The sequence below is a fragment of the Mobula birostris genome, chromosome 4, assembly GCF_030028105.1.
Source record: "Mobula birostris isolate sMobBir1 chromosome 4, sMobBir1.hap1, whole genome shotgun sequence".
NCBI classification, from domain to species: domain Eukaryota; kingdom Metazoa; phylum Chordata; class Chondrichthyes; order Myliobatiformes; family Myliobatidae; genus Mobula; species Mobula birostris.
In genome coordinates, this window is record NC_092373.1 from 136,159,782 (window position 1) to 136,178,864 (window position 19,083).

Genomic DNA, 19,083 nt, shown 5'->3' on the forward strand with positions numbered 1-19,083 from the left:
ATTTGAGAGCATCTCTTATGAGGATAGGTTGAGTGAGGTAGGGTATTTCTCTTTGAGGCAAAGGAAGAGAAGAGGTGACTTGATAGAAGTGTACAAGATGATAAGATGCATAGATTGAGTGATAGCCAGAGACTTTTTCCCAGGGCGGAAAAGGCTAATGCAAGGAATCATAACTTTAACGTGATTGGAAGAAAGTATACGGGGGGGGGGAGGTGTCAGAGGCAACAGCTTTTTTAAAACACGTATATAGTAGGTGCATGGAATGCTCTGCCAGGGATGGTGGTAGAGGGGGATCACAGTAGGGATATTTAAGAAACTCTACAATAGGTACACGAATGATAGAAAAATGAAGAACGATTTAGGAGGGAAGGGTTATATTGATCTTAGAGTAGGTAAAAAAAGTTGGCACAATATCATGGGTTGAAAGGCCTTTACTGTTGTATGTTGTATATTCAGTGTTTTCCCATTTGGTTCATATAACAAATATATTGACATATCCTCCATTTGATGGTATTATTTATTTGTCATCATAAATATTTTGGGAAGGAGAAGGATACATAAGAGTGTAATTGAATCATACAGCAGTGACATTTAAATGGGATAAAATTACATGATCATGCCAAAACTGGCAAGCCCGAAGAATGCATTCCTGGACTGAATACCATTGCTGATGGTAGTCTTCTAAAAGGCAAAACAAAAAGTACTCTAACTGCAAAAATAAACATGGAACATAAGGGTAGCCATTTCCTCTAGACAGCAGGAATTTGATAAGCCTGACCAAAAACATGTATGTATGTAGCTGGGATGACGTAGAAGAAGAAGACAACTGCACTAATAAGTGTTTGCCTTGAAGTGATACACAGTACGTTGCTTTGATTTCCTTGCAAGTTAATGTCTGAGAATCCAGCACTCCTTCACTGGGGAAGAGGAAATGGTCAAGAGCGTGAACACCATTTTTATTAACTACCCAATTCATGGCAGCATAAGAATTGGAGCTGGTCAATTTAATTTCCTATTAACCAGCAGAGCAATATAACTTGAGAAGGCCAGAAAGGAGGATAAGAACAGGCAAGAAACATCTAGAATAACATAGAACTGTGATATAGTAAGTGAAGATATTTTCTGGTATTTGGTTGATCAAGAATCAGGGATTACTGTATATCAACTGTCTAACCTTTCACATAAATTATGGATTATGGCATAGAGTAACCTAAAAAGAGGGAATGGAGAAAAATATAACTACAAGAAAAGGTTAACGCTCACCGATGATGTCACCTTGTGTGGACCCTTTACCAATTCAATTTTCTTGTTTTTAAGCTAGAAAAAAGATAATGGCACTGAATAGGTGAGGTTACAATGTTCACACTGTTAATTGTTGGTATAATTTTATCATCAATTTTGCCATTCGATATATTGTCTCCTTGAAGAATAGTTGAGAACATGATTACCATAACACGAAGCTGATAAAAAACAGCAAAATAAATTTGAACATTTTGGTCAAATCCCATGTTAAGTATCACTGAGGAAAAACTTAAGGAGAAAGTCTGCACAGACTTAAAATTGGAATGTTGCTTTGTAAAGGCTGCCCTTGAGCTCAGATCACTAATAGATAAATGAGAGCGTCTCATCTAAATTTGTCTGTATTTCGTGGGAAATAGAAATCACACCTCAAAAGAATAAAAAATGCAATATGTCTGCCTTGCTGAGTTGACAGAGTGAGTTTTTAGATACTTAATTGCTCTGTTAACTTTGCCACTTTGCTTAAATTAAACAGAAAGGAAAATCTACCAATCATTAATCTGCAGGCAGATTGCAAAAAAAAAACCCTGGAAATTTTAACATACAGCACTGTTTACTTCAGAAATGGCTGGTTAACAACCCATTTGGATGAAGTGAAAGATGATAAGAACCATTTCTGGATTGCTGTGCATCACTCAGAAATTCTGTTGCATTCTTCCTGACATTAGTAAGGCTTTAAATGATGTAATTTCCTCTTCATGTGTTCCTTTTCAAGCATTGTTGGGGAAATAGTTAGCATTTTCCTGGGAGTACCATCAGTGATCATACCCAAGGCAGCTGAAGTTCCATTGTGTGGTCTCAGGAAACTCCATACTTAAATTTTATCTTTCAGAGCCTCCCAATGGTACAGAACTACTGCCCAAACCGACCACCTTAACCCCTGACACAACCAAATACATGATTGCTGACATAACACCCGTATTCTCCATGATGCCCTCCAAGCAAACACATATGAACATCAAATCTTGCACTCAACTTTCAATATGCACAAGGCATGTACAATCTGTTACATTTGGGCAGAGACAATATATCGAAAATTATTTGCTACAACCAAATTGCAAAGGCAAAAAATTTAAAAACAAGCTTAATTCAGTCCAATAAGATCTCAATCCTCTACTAAGCCATCAACAGTTGTGATAACTACATGTTGGCTTGCATATATTAAAGTCTCAATAAAGGCATATAGATTTATCATAAATATCCAAACCAACTCCTATTAAATCTGGAAGTGGAGCACGTTTGAGCTGTGCTGCATTCATGATATAAAAAACCATTTACTTTAATTATCTTAGTATCATCACCCCATTCTTTCTTGAGATTCAAACAAGCCTTCAAAGTTTTTCTATCAAAAACTCACTCCACTAGTTCAATTTCCAGTCTCACCCAGTCTCACAACCCTCTATGTCTTACATTGAGCACAAGATGTCCACACATGGTTTGTGTGCATATAATGCAGGCGCCATGCATATTTTGTATTAGTGCACATGTAACTGTGAGTAACTTCTGTTCTTTCATGCACTCTACTCTTTTGTGTTTAATTCTCTCAGCCCTACCAGCTCTGATCCAGCATGGCACTGATCCTTCATTTTGCCGAGGGTTTCATGGGCCTGGTTTTGCAATGTTAAGATTTCTCAATCTTTAGTCACACCTGAACAAGTCCTGATCCTCTGATCATTCCCCACATACCAATTCTGATTCTCCAATCACTGGTAAGCTTCACCCTTCCACTCCCCACCCCCACCATTGTCTATAGATTCCCAGGAACATCTCCTACTATTATCCTTCTCCACAATCTCCACCCCCCTCAACTCCAGGGGCTTCACTCATTCCTGGACAATTTCCCTTGTCTTGAGCAGAGCAGGAAATTTGTGCTGTAGGGAATTCAACCATACAAGAAACATGAATGAAAACAGTAATGCTCTGGGACTCATGAAAACCTGTCCTAGTGTTGTGTGCAAGATAGTGTATATAATGCTGGTAACAAATATGGATTTTTGCATCTGTGCACATGCAATTATGAGTTATTTCAGTCTTTTTTGTGCACTAGAGGAAAGAACTTGCACAAATGAGCATCATGCCAGCATCTTCTGAAGGATTGTCATTGCTGGTATTAACTAACCCTTCTTCTCTGAGGTGTACTCAAAGCTCCTAGGAGAAGGGAAGTTTGACACACTGCTGTTGACTCCAGCAGAAGACCAGTTCATTCCAGCTGGTGACATCTGTTATAAGATATGTTGTATTGGTAGGAAGTTGTGGAGCTTCTTACAGAGAGAGAGATTTTACTCTTGTTGCCTTAACAATGAGCATCAGGCAATGCAGGCACATTGAGGGTCTTCGCCACATTGCTGGCATGCAGCATTGCCACAGCTTTTAAGGTATAGTATGCATCAGCTGCAGTTACCTGGAGAGATCTGAAGACCACAGGGTAACAGCAAATTACTTCCTTCTAAAGGCAGAACAACCCAGATCAGCAGATGAATGGTTACATCATTGCCTTTGAAAACCATCCTCTGGAAACATTGCTCTCTCGAGGTGGAAAGCGCTTCCAAACAACGCCTGAAGGCTACATCCTCTACACCAAAGCTGTTTCCCCATTCTTCCTATACCCTTCTTATTGAAATAGTCCTTGCCTTCTCCTTTTGTTCCTGTTTGTGCCAGGCCAAAATAGCTTGGAAAAAATACCTGTCTCAATATTGTGAAAAGCAATCTGTTCATTCATTGCCGCTTCACAGAACTTTCCACTGACTTGGTCCCCAACAATCCTGCAAGTAATTGATAATGCCTTTAAATAGCACAGTTGTATGACTGCTTCCCGCTGTTTAGACCTCACTTCTTTGACTGAAACAGCGTATTAGTGCATGCACTAACTTAACAGGACAGATACCAAATTCACATTGCTCAATAACTTGCATTCTCTATGTTCTCCAAGCAAAGGTGTATGATCCACATCATATCTTTTACTCAACCTTCATATGTACAAGGCATATTTAATCTATCTAAATTTCAAATTTATTTCGATAAGATCTCATAAATAAGACCCAACAATTGTTGTGATAACTGAATGCCAACTAGCATAAAGTCCTAACAAAGGAAAATAAATTTATCATAAATATCACTTCTGCTAAATCTGGAAATGTACCAGATTTGAGTTGTATTACAATCATGATCAGAAAATTGCTCATTGAATTATCCAAAAACCACATATGAGGGTTCAAAATAAGCCTTTAATCCTTTTACATCTGAGTGCAACAGTATTCCTGAGTTTCCACCAGGGACTTGAATGGCTGACAGCAGTGAAAACCAAGAGGAAGCTACTGACATGATGAAGGAAGCCCTGAACATTGCCAGAGATGGTGGGTTTTTATTGCTGCCCAAAACGTAATGGGCAGTAAGTAGTAAGTAAGTAAGCTTTCAAAATTACTCTATCAAAAGTTCATTCTCTAGCTTCAGAATGCAAATTGCATTTTTTAAAACTTATTATTTATCCCACACACTTTACAGTTAATTGTAAATCCGATCTTCCTTAATTCTAGACTGTTAGGCCACTGGCAATTACTTGTTTCTACTACTTCACTCTAACTCTTCATCATTCGAAATAACTTTAATCACTCAGTGAACTCTTCTGCTGAAGGAAAAATAATCTGTTTTTTTTCAGGTCTTTCTTTGCACTTCCAGTACATTTCTCACACCAGGAAGCATCAATTAGAGAAATTGCATTTTGTTCTCTATCAGTTCACCTTCTATTTACAAGACTATTTCAAAACCGTCCAGGCTTGCACCGATTTTATGTAGCTTCAGAAGTTTATCTCTATTTCTCTGTCTTACAAGGATAAAATTCATCTTGCACAGCAGAAGAATGGCATTAGCATTCTGTTTAACATTCTTCCCAATTTCCTACTTACGTAATCGTTAAGAACCAATTTCAACTTTGGATTTAAAGTTAAATTCTTATAATATACCAATTATTATACAATTGGGCATGTCAGCGTAGGGAATAGAACCATATGCCTGTTTGCATTTTGTTCCAATGTACAACAAACTGCCTCACAGTTAACAGGTTACTAGGCTCAAAAAACACAAAAATATTCATGAGAAAGTTCTGGTAATGAATTCAGTCTCACATTGGCAGAAATATTTTACATCTACAACATTTTGTTTTGATGTTATTTCAAATTTCTTTGAGTGCTTATTTCAACTCTGACATATAGATGCCTTAGGGACAATATGATACTCCTTAGCAATGTCATCCAAAGTCCTCCTTAAACCAATACCAGTTTCTTTCTAGTATTTTGGATGTGGTGGTTAATGTTGAATGGAATAATTTTAAATAAAAGACCATAGAAACATAGAAAACCTACAGCACAATACAAGCCCTTCAGTCCACAAAGTTGTGCCGAACATGTCCCTCAGAAATTACTAGACTCCCCCATAGCCCTCTATTTTTCTGAGCTCCATGTACCTATCCAAAAGTCTCTTAAAAGACCCTATCATATCTGCCTCCATCACCGTTGCTGGCAGCCCATTCCACGCACTCACTACTCTCTGAGTAAAAAAACTTACCCCTGACATCTCCTCTGTACCTACTCCCCAGCACCTTAAACCTGTGTCCTCTTGTGGCAACCATTTCAACCTGGGAAAAAGCCACTGACTATCCAAACATTGAGATAGTGCAAACACGAGGAAATCTGCAGATGCTGGAATTTCAAGCAACACACATAAAAATTGCTGGTGAATGCAGCAGGCCAGGCAGCATCTATAGGATAGTGTTTTACTTTAACTAATAATTGCTGGAGTCTGATTGAATTATTTGATAAACTGCCACTTCCTACTGAGCTTTTGCCAATGAGGAGAATAATACCCTCACACCTGACCTTATGTTTGGTGAATAATATGAGTTTAAATATATAGGATAATTTATCATACATATAAATATATAAGGCACAGTATATAATATACCACACTTTATATGGATTCCTTTTCCTGTGAATAAGTTCTTTTAATTTGTCTATATGTGCAAATGAAAAGTATTGCTTTATTGAATTGCCAGTTCCAACTCCTATTCTGTATGTTTCCATGGCAGAACACCAAAATGAAGGGAAGACTTTAAAATAGACATTATCACTAGAGAGCAAGTGCTAGGTAATCTACTGGAACTAAAGACTGACCTTGTCTGCATTACAGCAACTTAAAAGAAGTGGCTACAGAGCAAATCAGGAATATTTCATTCTGGAAATATCCCAACAGACTGGAACATCACAAGTGTACTGTTCCTATTCAAGCAAGGATGGAGACAGCAAGCAAAAAATGGTAAGTCAACTACAGCAATGTTTGTCATCAGGGAAATGCTGGACCTTCTTATGTAAGTTGATAGAGAGCACTTAGTGAGCCATCCAGTAAGGTCAGCATGGTATTATGGGGGGGGGGGGGATTCTGTTTAGCAAGTATATTAGCTTGTATTGAGGATGTTATGAGCATGGTGGGTAATGGAGAACCAGATTTATTATATTTCCAGTGGAATTCCAAAAGGCATTCATTAAGAAGCCACATAACGGTTACTGATCATATTGAGAGCTGAAGGAGATGGGGATAATATAATAAAACAGACGGATGACAAGCTCACATAAAACTGATCAGCAAGCTACAATTAGTGGGATACACAGTTATAACCTAGGGTCTCAATTAGTTATGAGCCACATTTTGATGACAGGACCCTGTATATTTTAGTCAAGTTCACTGATAACACAAAGATAAGCAGGATTGCTGGCAAGCATACGCAGAAAGGACACAAAGAGTCTGCCAAAAAATATGGGTAGGTTAAATAAGTGGCAAAGGTTTAGTAAATGCGAGGAAATATAAATTTATCCACTTTGGTAAGGAAAATAGAATATCTGGAATTCTCTACCCTGGGGAGCTGTGAAGAATGATTTCTTGAATATATGCAAGGTTGAAATAATGTTGGGGGTTAAAGAAAGTGATTTAAAGCCAAGATTAGTTCAGCCATGGATAAGCTCAAAGGACATTCTTGTCTACTTCTGTTCTGTTTTTTTGCATATTTTCACCAGGAAAATAATGAGATTAATAACGAAACGAAGTAATAACTTGATCAATAACGAAGTCACTTGAAGCATACAGCACTGACCAAACCCAGATATTCATCCATCTTCCTCCCAACTCCGACCACTGTTAAACTTCTAACACTTGCCAGTTTACACTCTCTCCTGCGAGAGAGAGAGAGAGAGAGAGAGAGAGAGAGAGAGAGAGAGAGAGAGAGAGAGAGAGAGAGAGAGAGAGAGGGAGAGAGAGAGGGAGGGAGGGAGGGAGGGAGAGAGAGAGGGAGAGAGAGAGGGAGAGAGGGAGAGGGGAGAGGAGAGGGAGAGGGAGAGGGAGAGGGAGAGGGAGAGAGGAGGGAGAGAGAGAGGGGGAGGGAGAGGGGAGAGGGAGGGAGGGAGAGAGAGAGAGGAGAGAGAGAGAGAGAGAGAGAGAGAGAGAGAGAGAGAGAGAGAGAGAGAGAGAGAGAGAGAGAGAAGGGTCAGCTATGATTAAATACGATTAAATGGCAGGGCAGACTCAGTGGGCCAGATGGCCTAATTCTAGTCCTATGTCTTATGGTCTTACGGTCTGACTGCTGGTCCTATACCGTACATCCCAATCAATGTGATCTTTTCTGGTTGTAGGATCCATGCTTAGTGATCCCCTTCATCTGCAGGCCACCAGCCAGGAACGGAGTGAAAGGACGTTCATGAGTTCATGAGTATGGTCAGTATCGACTACGTGCATGCAGTATTTCTGGATTTCTTCACACTACTGTGACCACTTGTTCACCCTGTCCATAAATATTAATGCTGTCTTATGTAAATTGGAAATCCACAGACAAGTTACAATTAAACGGATGAGAATCTCAGGACCTGTGATAGTTGAAAATGGTACCTCGGCCTAAGAGTAATATAATTGTTTTTACACTTCTGTCTAAGGCTGTAGCAGGATATGGATCAGCTGGAAAGTTGGGCATCTTTTATTTTTCCCTTTCAGGGTTCTTTTGAAGACCCTGACCTAGAGTTACATGCTGACTACGGTTCTTTGTGGGAATGGGACCCACTCTCAGGGTTTCATAACTGGCCGTTGTTGTTTGGCACGCCAAGGGGTCGGCCTAAGGACCTGGCTCGGCTTTGGAGGCCTAGGATCTTGGGGCTCTGGAGACGGGCGGATCGAAGGTCGGTGTCACAGCAGGAGACCCGTGTGTTGTCAGGGGAGTCAGAATATCTACAGCTGTGTGCCCAGATCTTTGGGGACAGAGCTTGAAAATAACAATGTAATGGACTTTTAACATCGTAAATCAGTGAGTTGTTTGTTATGTCTCCCCGCTCGATGTGAAAACAGTGACATCTCTTTCTCCCGTATGAGGGAGAGAGAGAGTCTGTGGCATGCTGAATACCTGGTGAACGAGTAGTCTTTGGGGTAACTGCAAGTCTGTGTCTTTTCTATTGCTTTACTCACGCTTGAGTACTCAGTGGTGGGTGCCGGTGGGGTGAGGGGGGATTGCTGCTTGTTGCCGCTTATGTGTGGGAGGGAGGAGAGCTGGGGGGGACTTTGGGGTTCTAACATTTAACTGTCATTCATTCTTTGGGGCACTCCTCTGTTTTCGTGGATGGTTGCAAAGAAAAAGCATCTCAAGACGTATATTGTATACATTTCTCTGACATTAAATGTACCTTTGAAACCTTTGAAAGATTGTTCGCAGATTGAATTTTTAGTCCTGTCATGTGTTATGTGATGTGGTTTGGGAAGTTAAACAGAGTAGGACATATACATTAAATGGTAGAGCTCTTAGGAATGAACTGGGAGATCTAAGGATAAAAGGTCCAAGTTCTCGAAAAGCAACAACATAAATAGATTTGGTGGTGAAGAAGGCACGTGACATACTTGTCTTCATAGATTAGGGTATAGACTATAAAAGAGGTAGGACATTATGTTGCAAGATTACACAAGACTGATTAGGGCACACTTGGAGTATTGTGCAGTCCTGGTGTGACTATGTTGGGGAGAATAGAGAGGAGATTCATCCAGATGTTGTTGAATTGGAGAATTTTAGTTATTGGAGATTGGATGGGCTGGGCTTGTTTTCTCTGGGGTACAGAAGAATAAGAGGTGACCTGACAGAAGGGTGTAAAGTTATGAGTGGAATTGATAGAGTGGACAATCAATTTTTCTCCCCATGGTAGGGCTATCAAAAACAGGAGTGTACAATTTTAAGGTAAGAGGTGGGAGGTTGAAAGGGAATTTCAGGAGCCAGTGTTTTTTATGCTGTGAATGGGTGATACACTTTATACTTTATTGTCGCCAAACAATTGGTACTAGAACGTACAATCATCACAGCGATATTTGATTCTGCGTTTCCCACTCCCTGGATTACAAATATCTGGCCAAGTGGTGGAATTGGATACAATTGCTGTCTGAGAGGCATTCAGACAGAAACTTAATTGGGCAAGGCACAGAAGGATATGGACCTCATGTGGGTAAGTGGGGATTACTGTAGATTGTCAAAACGGTTGGTAGGATGTGGTTGGATGAAGGTACAGCTCTGAAATCCTATAACTTTGTCTCCTTATTTGTCATTTACTTGATGAAAGAAGTTTGTCAAGTTATGAGTCAGCTTGGCATAGTAACAAGGTTCCTTTCACATTAATATCCTTCCCTATACTTTCAGTCCACCCTGTGTTTTCTTTCCATTTGTGGCATTTGCTTTTCTTTTGTACTGTTTGTTTGAATTCTCTGAAAAGGTCAAGGTTCAGTGTTGATTTGGGAGCTTTATAGAAAATTGTCCGTCAAATGTCACCAACTTATGTTTTAGTTTTATTCTACAGGTAATCTCTTTAAATGGGTTCGAGTAATCACTAAAGAGATTGCCAGCTTCCTCATTTCCTGCTTTGGGATGTTCATACTTTCTTTTCAATGCCTCAACCTTTAAAACATTGAATTGAACCAAAACATTGATTTTGAGTTCAGCTGTCATCTAAATAAAGTGAAGGTTCACTTAGAAAGGGCATGTCTATAACGGTGGTGGCTAGACAAACTGAGTGAGACTAATCATGTGGACACCAACTATGAAACAATAGAGACAGCTGCTTCCCACATTTACATATTTCTCACCACACTGAATTTATGCTAGGTCATTGAACAATCCCATTACTCAGCTTATTTCATTATAACCTATTTTCCCTCACATCCTTTCAACTCCTCTTTGAATTGCAGCTGAGCCAGTGCAAATGGAGGAAGGTGAATGAGAACAGAGTGAAAAACAATAAAAACAACACAGAGATGCCGAACATGGCAGGTGTTTGTTATCTAAAATAAAAGTGAATCTGGAAATACCCAGACAGTCGGGCAGCACTCGTGGAGGAAGACTGAGTTAATGTTACAGATTATTGACCTAACAGTTGAACTGTTAGGTCACAAACTGGAAAAAAAACTGGTTATACATACTGAGCAACACACACAATATGCTGGAAGGACTCAGCAGGCCAGGCAGTATCTTTGGAGAAGAATAAAGAGCTGACATTTTGGGCCATGACACTTTATCAGGTCTTTTGGTTATAAACGTTGAATTCCAAAATCTTTAATGCATCTAACCAGAAGATAAGATATTGTTAATTAAGTTTACATTCAGATTTGCTGTGACAGTATAAGAGCCAATGGACAAGTACTTTGAGAAGGGAAGTGGACGTTGGTAGAGATGGAAGAATATACTAGCAAATTATGTAGGAAACAGTCCCTCTGGAGAGCCTAAGGGGATGAGAAAATGTATCTATTGGTCTATCTCATACAAAGCAACAGTAATTATGGATGATAATCCATTAAGTATGATAAATGTGAGAAAGTCTGCAGATGCTGGAAATCCAGAGCAACACACACAAAGTGCTGCAGGAACTCAGCAGGTCAGGCAGCATCTATGGACATGAATAAACAGTCATCATTTCAGTTCGAGACCCGTCTTCAAGACTGAATGGGAAGGAAGAAAACACCAGAATAAAAAGGTGGTGGTAGGGGAAGGAGGGTAACTCAAGGTGGTAGATGAAGCCAGGTGGGCGGGAAAGGTAAAGGGCTGGAGAAGAAGAAATCTGATAGGAAGGGAGAATGGACTATAAGAGAAAGGGAAGGAGGAGGGGACCCAGGGGGAAATGATGGGCAAGTAAGAAGAGATGAAAGGCCAGTGTGGGGAATAAAAGAGGGGAGGGGGAGGGAATTTTTTTTTAACCAGAAGCAGAAATCGATATTCATGCCATCAGGTTGGAGGATACCCAGATAGAGAATAGGATATCCATTAAGTAGGGATAGGGTGGAAGGAGAGTCCTATACTTTCCTACCCTATCCAAGAATCTTATCCTTTCTCTGGGTGAAAGGAGAATAGTTGAAAGGAGAAGTACATGAAGTAGAATAGAAACATTTGAAAATCCATCAGCTATGGTGCTGGTACCGCCACGGTTAAGGAGAAAGAACAGCATCTCGGAAACGCTGATGAAGGAGCGCCATTGCCACAACAGATTGAGTAGAAGCAGACATTCTGGGAGAATAGAATGGAGTGATTTCAAGAAGCAGGATAGTGTAGGCAAGATAGGTTTGGGTTCTGTGGCTTACAGTATATATAAATTTCTTACTTATCCCTTCTGCAGCTTCTATTAAAGTAAAATATGTTAAATTCACTATTTTCTGTTCACATGAATGCAAATAACCTATAGTACGTGTGATGTGCCTCCTGGTTGAAATAAAATTAGCTACAAAGGAGTTCAAGCTTAAGGACTTGGACTAAGTACAAGGGTCACCATCTACATGCTCAATGTTGGGAGAGTTTGCTATAGAAGCTTGATGCAATGTTTTGGCTTTCTGATATGCAGAGCGATTATTTTATTATTCACCTCCTGTGAATAAGGTGGTTACTGTATATGTCTGTGGTCATGCAGTGCTGTAGCCCATCCACTTCAAGCTTTGACATGTTGTGCGTTCAGAGATGCTCTTCTGCACACTGTTGTAAGGCGTAGTTATTTGAATTTCTGTCACCTTCCTGTCAGCTTGAACCAGTCTAGCCATCCTTCTTTGACCTCTCCCATTAAAAAGGTATTTTTTTCCCACAGAACTGCTGCTTACTGGGTGGCTTTTGTTTTTCACACCATTCTCTGCAAACACTAGAGTCTGCTGTGCGTGAAATTCCCAGGAGATCAGCAGTTTCTGAGATACTCAAACCACCCCGTCTGCCACCAACAATCATTCCACAGTAAAAGTCACTTAGATCACATTTCTTCCCCATTCTGATGTTTGGTCTGAACAACAACAACTGAACCTCTTGACTATGTCTACATGTGTTTATGCATTGAGTTGCTGCCACATGACTGGCTGATTAGATACTTGCATTAGTGAGCAGATATGCAGGCATACCTAATAATGTGGCCACTGAGTGTATGTCTGAAACTACAAAAACTGGAGATACCTAGGGCAGTTAAACTGATGGGACAAAGTGTGGTTTAACCACCATTACTGTTGAAACGTTTAGCTGGAATCTTGTAGTAGAATTCAAAGATGGTAGACTTTAAAGCATTTTTTTTTGGTTTAGTATTTTTTTAATTTCCCAAACAACTTAATAATTATGTGGCTATTTTTCACATGCAGCCTGACGCCGACAGCAAGTATTACAATGTTATGACAGTTAGTATGTTAACCTCATTCTGCAGCATTAAACTAATGGATGATTTTTCCATGTAACACTATCTAGATCAGGACACAACAACCAAATCACACACTAATATTCACATTGACTCATGTAGAAAACAGTTTGCATTAACCTTCGCCATGGCAGAAAATTACAGTTCGTTTCAGTATCACAAGGCATGAAATGCTGGATCAGAGAAACTGCTCCAGGGAAATAAATTCTGTGCACCACCAACCCACCCTTGGCAGTTGAAGGATTAACTATCTCAATGTTCCAATTCACTTTTTTTAACCAGCGCAGCTTTTATAAAATTTAAATAAAATATACCTGTTTAGACGTATATTTAAGAATTCATAAATCTTACCTTAAATTCTTTTTCAATGTTTGCCAACTTGGCTAATTCATTACTAAGTTCCAGTGCAGTATGTACTGGATCCTCACTAGACAATGACAAATAGGCAGGGCTTGCTAATCCTTTGTATGCATTGATCCTGGATCTGGAGTGGCTAAAGGAATCGTGTTTTTGCTTCTCCACACATTCAGTACATTTGCAGAAATAGTCATGGGGTTTCTCAATCCGTGCTCCCTTCATCAACAACATATGCACCACTTCATATTTCTGGCAGTGTGCTGCCAGTATTATTGGGGTGATATCTGGAGAAAATCTGGTGCCATCTTCATCATAGGCATAAAAATCATCATCCTGCATTTCTTGTTCACATGGGCTAAGGGTCAGACGATTACTGGGCTCAAATCCAGAGTGATTCAAAATTGCTTCCACAATTCGTATGTAACCCTTACTGATAGCAAGTAATAACGCATCTCCGATTCGAGCCAGGTTATCCCTCTTCAGAAGAAGCTCTGTTACTTCCAGATGTTCATTTCCAACTGCTAGTTGGAGTGCGTTTTGGCCCATGTAATCAACACAGTTAACATTCAGTGACTTGTTCTCCTCCAGCATCCTCCGGACAACTGGGATGTTTCCATATTCGGCCGCGTCCAAAAAACGCTCCTCTTCTGGGGTTAAACTCGTTCCCCTGTCATTGAACATGAACGCTGGTCCCCGCACAGCCTGCCTCCTTCCTTTCTCTCTGAGCACTGTCATTCTCCGCTGCATTACTGCTGGGTTACTGACACGTTGCCTAGGATAGGGAGAGAAAAATACACCACAGTTATATATGAAACATTTCGGCAATCAATGCCGCTGACCTTAGTACAGCTGCATTTTAAAAATAAAATTGTTTACATAACATTTAACTTTTCCTAAAGCTTGCCTAATGTAATTTTAATATGATTACTTGCGGTTACTGTGGTTTTCTCAAGAAATTAATGAAATAAATGAAACTGAATTGGATAGAGCCAAGAAATGTGCTGGATTGAGGCATGCAATGTTCAGCTTACAGTAATTCCAGATACGAGCCAACACCATCCCTAGCCTTAATGAGTTGAAGATCGCTAGCAATAATTAAAAATACTTCTCTTAAAAGGTAGTAGACATGATTGCAACCAGAGGTATAAAGCATTATTGTAATCAAAGTGAGCTGCAAGTGATGGCAGGGTGCAGGTAAAAGTGAATAAGTTTTTTTCTATGGAGGGAGGAGAGAAGTTTCTCCTCATGAAGGATAGAAAGTCCTTAGAGATATTGTCAGCTGGCAATGGTCCATATGAAAAACCATGCACAGAGGATATCGACTTAGTATTGCAAGAAGTTTGAAAGCTTCAGTCAAAATCTGTGAAAATATTACTTAGTCTTACCTCCCAACAGCAGTCATAGACAACACCCAGAGTAACATTCATCCACACTGTCATCAATCTCACATCAATGTTTCGCAGTTTACATCACTCCAGCTATTCAACAAGGATGAACACATCATTCAATGTGACAGATTCTCATTGATCTACTTCCTTTCCACTTGCAGGACAAGAGATACGTGGATAACGCCAGGCTGGCTGATTACCATTCCAGTTGGATAAGTTGTTTACAGATGACTCAACCATAAAAAAGATTACTTGACCACCTCCACCAAATTCTTCTTCTCCTGCTTGGTATCAACTCCATGAAAGGAAGCAAAGAATAAGCCCTCATCAAGGCCAGGTAGTGCACCCTTTGGTAGACAAGGGGTGAGTACCACAGAGGTTCAGGCAGTGCAATAATTGCTTCTGCATGTCAATAGTCTGCTCCACCACAATGACCCTAGTAGGATATCCTTTGTTTTCCTGGATTACCCGTGAGCTATGCATAGAGTCAAGAGTCATCAGTGAATAGTCCTTGATGCATAGTTGTTGTGGCACAATTACAGATGTCTCTGTGGAATGTATCCAAATGAAGTCATCACTACTATTGACAGGATGCTGGGTATTGACCTGTAAGATGTATCGCATGTGATGACACCAGCTGAACCTTGAGGGAATAGAGCCCCTGTCAGGTAGCAGCCGTTCCTGGGTCAGCATGAGATGCTATCAAAGCAAGATCAGTGGTGCCCTGCAACCCCATAAAACTGTCTGCTCTCTCTTCCCAATTGTCTTGTGTAAGACATGATGAAATGGATTGAGGTCTTTTTGTGAAGAAAGTGTAGGGATCTCCTTAGCTTTAGATCACACCAGAATAGCCATGGATTCTCAGTTAGTTTGCAGAGGTTTAAGGCACTGAGGACTTGATAATGAATAACCAAGCGGGAAAGAAATCCACATTATGTGATGTAGAAAACCTTGACAGCTTTTGGAAGAAGCAGTTCTGGGTGTGTGCTGTCGGACTTCAAACAATTGTGAAAATAATCTTTTTTTTCCTCTCATGGAAGAATTCAGCAGCAACATTGAAAGGAGTGCAACGCCCTGAGGGATAGGAAACGTGCCAGGATGAAACACTGGAGTCTTTCTGAAAATACACTTTTGTCTGGAGACATAACCATCTCTAGAGTTGTGTACGCCATCTCCACATGTGCCTAGCTGCAAGATGTGGCTTAAGGAATATGGGGTGAGGGCAATGTAGAAGTTCTCTAGTGTGCTTACGATGGATGTTTACTCATAAATCTTTACAATCACTCATTCAATCACATGCTTTGAAATTCACACGTTGGGATTGCCCCTATCTCATTCCCATCAGATAACCGAGAAAGTACAACCAAAGTGGCAAGTTGCAGTCACTGACAGAAAATTTGCCAGTGGGATTGATTAGGTCAAAAGTGGATGGGAATGATCAGCGGGATCAGAGTGTTGATTAATAGCTGGTAGCAAATACTCTTCCTGACACTGCATTGAGAAACATTTAACCTATGTTATTGCTTTGTTGCTGCCCTAAATGCCATTCATTTTATTTCCGTGAGCCTTTTAGGCTGCATTCCTACGTGTAGAGAGGCAAGAAGTCCTGGAGTGCACCACTGAGTTTAAGATATAGAATGTGTCTGGATCCTGTCTGTGGTGGTATGAATTTCTTGTTGAGGCATTGTACATCATTTAGTACCTGCAAACTGTACACTGTACACTGTACGGTTAAATGCCAAGAGCTTTAGAGTAATTATGTGGGTTTTCAGAGACATTTACGTTTAATCTTATTGGTATTCAAAGCTGAACTTTTGCAAAAGCACTATTCTATATATGTACAGTGACCATCTCCTTTACCTTAGTCACTTACTTCAGTTACTGCCTTGACTTCAATCCAATACCTATCTTGTTGTAATTAGCATGTTATATGAGCACAGTGCACATTTCTGTCTTACCAAGTTTACACAACAATTTGAGAGAGATGAGAGCTGCTTCAAATGATAGTGGTGGTGACAGGGGAAGCAGAAGAGGATGAAAAGATAGTCAACTCTGAAAGTGATGCAGTCAGGTCATATCCTACAGGCCTGGCGTTCACAGGAACACCTCACTTCACCAGCTCAGATCTAAGATAGAGTAACACATAAAAAGGTCTTGTCGCTGTTCAGTAATGAATAATAAGTGGTGAGTTCCTATTTCCTGACACTAATCTTCTCTAAAAATTGGAAATCTCACCATTTTCCCTTGAAATTCAATGACATTACCATGGTCTGTTCCTACAGCACTAACATCCTGGGCATCATAATTGACAAGAGAGTGATCCGGACTAAGCAATGGGGACAGTCTCCAGGTTGTATAGGGGTTTGTTCCTGAAAACTGTCTCAAAATTAAATCAATTTCTCCCAAAACTGGATTATGAAATTTTAAGTCTTGACAGCCCCTAGGGACTGATTTGTATCAGGTACACTGAGATCTCTATCACTATCATTAGATTATTGCTTGAAAACAACCCTTTAATCAATTTTCTCTTCTGTGGAAAGCTTTATTGCTAATAACTGCAAATAGTAAAGCAATATATGTGATATTAATCATGATAAATAGAACTGCAGTAATGTCCTACTGCCTACTTATAATTACATTTTTGTTCTTTCTTGAATTGGAAGAGGATTTCTGCTGCAATCATCACATGATCAGCTTCTGCAAGTTGCTCATCAGGAAAGTTCACACTTAGTTTTAAATCAGCTGAACCCTGATCCTCTCAGTCCAATGCTTGCTATTTCACCATAATTCATAGTATTTCAATGTCCTGCAGTACATATACACTCAATGGCCACTTTATTAGGTACACCTTGGAGTCCAGAGTGGTCTTCTGCTGCTGTAGAACATCTCCTTCAAGGTTTGATGTGTTGTTCAGAAATGCTCTTCCGTACACCACTGTTGTAACATGTGTTTTACTGTCACTTTTCTGTCAGCTTCAAACAGTCTGCCCTTTCTCCTCCGACCTCTCTCAGTAACAATGCATTTTGCCCACAGGACTGCCACCTATTGGATGTTATTCTTGCTTCTTTGTACCATTCTTTGTAAACTCGAGAGACTGTTGTGCATGAAAATCCCAGGAAATCAGCAATTTCTGAGATATTCAAATCATCCCATCTGCCACCAACAATCAAAATTTAAAGTACATTTATTATCAAAGTCTGTATACTATTTACAGTCTTGAGATTTGTCTCCTTACAGGCAGCCACAAAACAAAGAACCCCAATAGAACCCGTTAGAAATAGACCGTTAAACACCCAAAGTTTAGAAAACAAACAAATCGTACAAACCACAAAAGTAAGCAAATAGCATTCAGAACTGACATTCACAAAAGTGGCTCCACAGCCATGAAGCCAGTCGCAGCTGTTTCTGGAGCCCATGAGCTGCAAGCCACAGCCCCAGTCCAGAGCATAGATGAATAAACCTCTCGGAGCAGTGAGCTGAACACCAGCCCATCCCTGGCCTCTGAGCCCGACACCCTGACCTTAAATCAGCCAAGCCTCAGGTTCTTTCTCACTCTTGGGCCTGGGCCCTGCTGCCTCGACTCTGCCTCACCTTGGTCCTGCCGCTTCAAATTGCCTCCAAGTCTGCTCCAGCAGCCAAACGTTGGCTTGTTCCCTGTTCTCGGGCCCGGGTCCTGCTGCCTCGATTTGGCTTGTACGTGCCATGCCACAACCATCATGCACTTTCGAGATTTCAGTTCAAACAGTAAAAATGCCAGATCATACAGGCAGTTCAAAAGCTCAGCTCTGAAAAGGACGTTACAGGCTATTGATTGCAGTGATCATTCTTGAAAAGAGTGTGCGATCAATAAAGTGATTAATAGTTGTTTTTGCTTCCAGTCAGTCGTTGCTGTGCTTCACCAGGGCCAGCTTAAACCGGAAATTAAAGTCACTCAAATCACATTTCTTCCCCATTTTGATGTTTGGTCTGAAAAGTAACTGAACCTCTTGACCATGTCTGAATGCTTTTATTCATTGAGCTGCTGCCACATGATTGACTGATTAGATATCTGCATTAATAATCAGGTGTACCTAATAAAGTGGCCACTGGGTGTATGCCTGTATTAAGCTCATCCGTCACTGATAGGTTCTCAAAGATGGAGACAGAGTGGTGGTGGCCAAGAAGGGTCATGTGTGGAGGACCAGATCAAGAGGGCTCAGAGCTTTCTTCTTCAGTCAATAGGAGCAAACCTTTTCCATCCATCACACAAAAAACCTAAATATTTAAACATCATCCTTACCTTTGGAGCTTCTTCCGACCCAAGATTTAATTCCCTGAATGTACTATCA

The 19,083-nt window shown here is 40.3% G+C and overlaps 1 protein-coding gene across 1 annotated transcript in view; it reads right to left on the reverse strand.

Annotated features, from left to right (window-relative positions):
* Positions 1 to 19,083, reverse strand: part of LOC140196031 (short transient receptor potential channel 3-like) — a 140,583-nt gene that overhangs the window by 76,689 nt on the left and 44,811 nt on the right. The window contains exons 2-3 of the mRNA XM_072254730.1: positions 13,362 to 14,139; positions 1,264 to 1,317 (exon numbers count right to left, since the gene is read on the reverse strand). Of these exons, the coding sequence (XP_072110831.1) occupies positions 1,264 to 1,317; positions 13,362 to 14,139 (832 nt within the window). The remainder of the gene's footprint in view (positions 1 to 1,263; positions 1,318 to 13,361; positions 14,140 to 19,083) is intronic.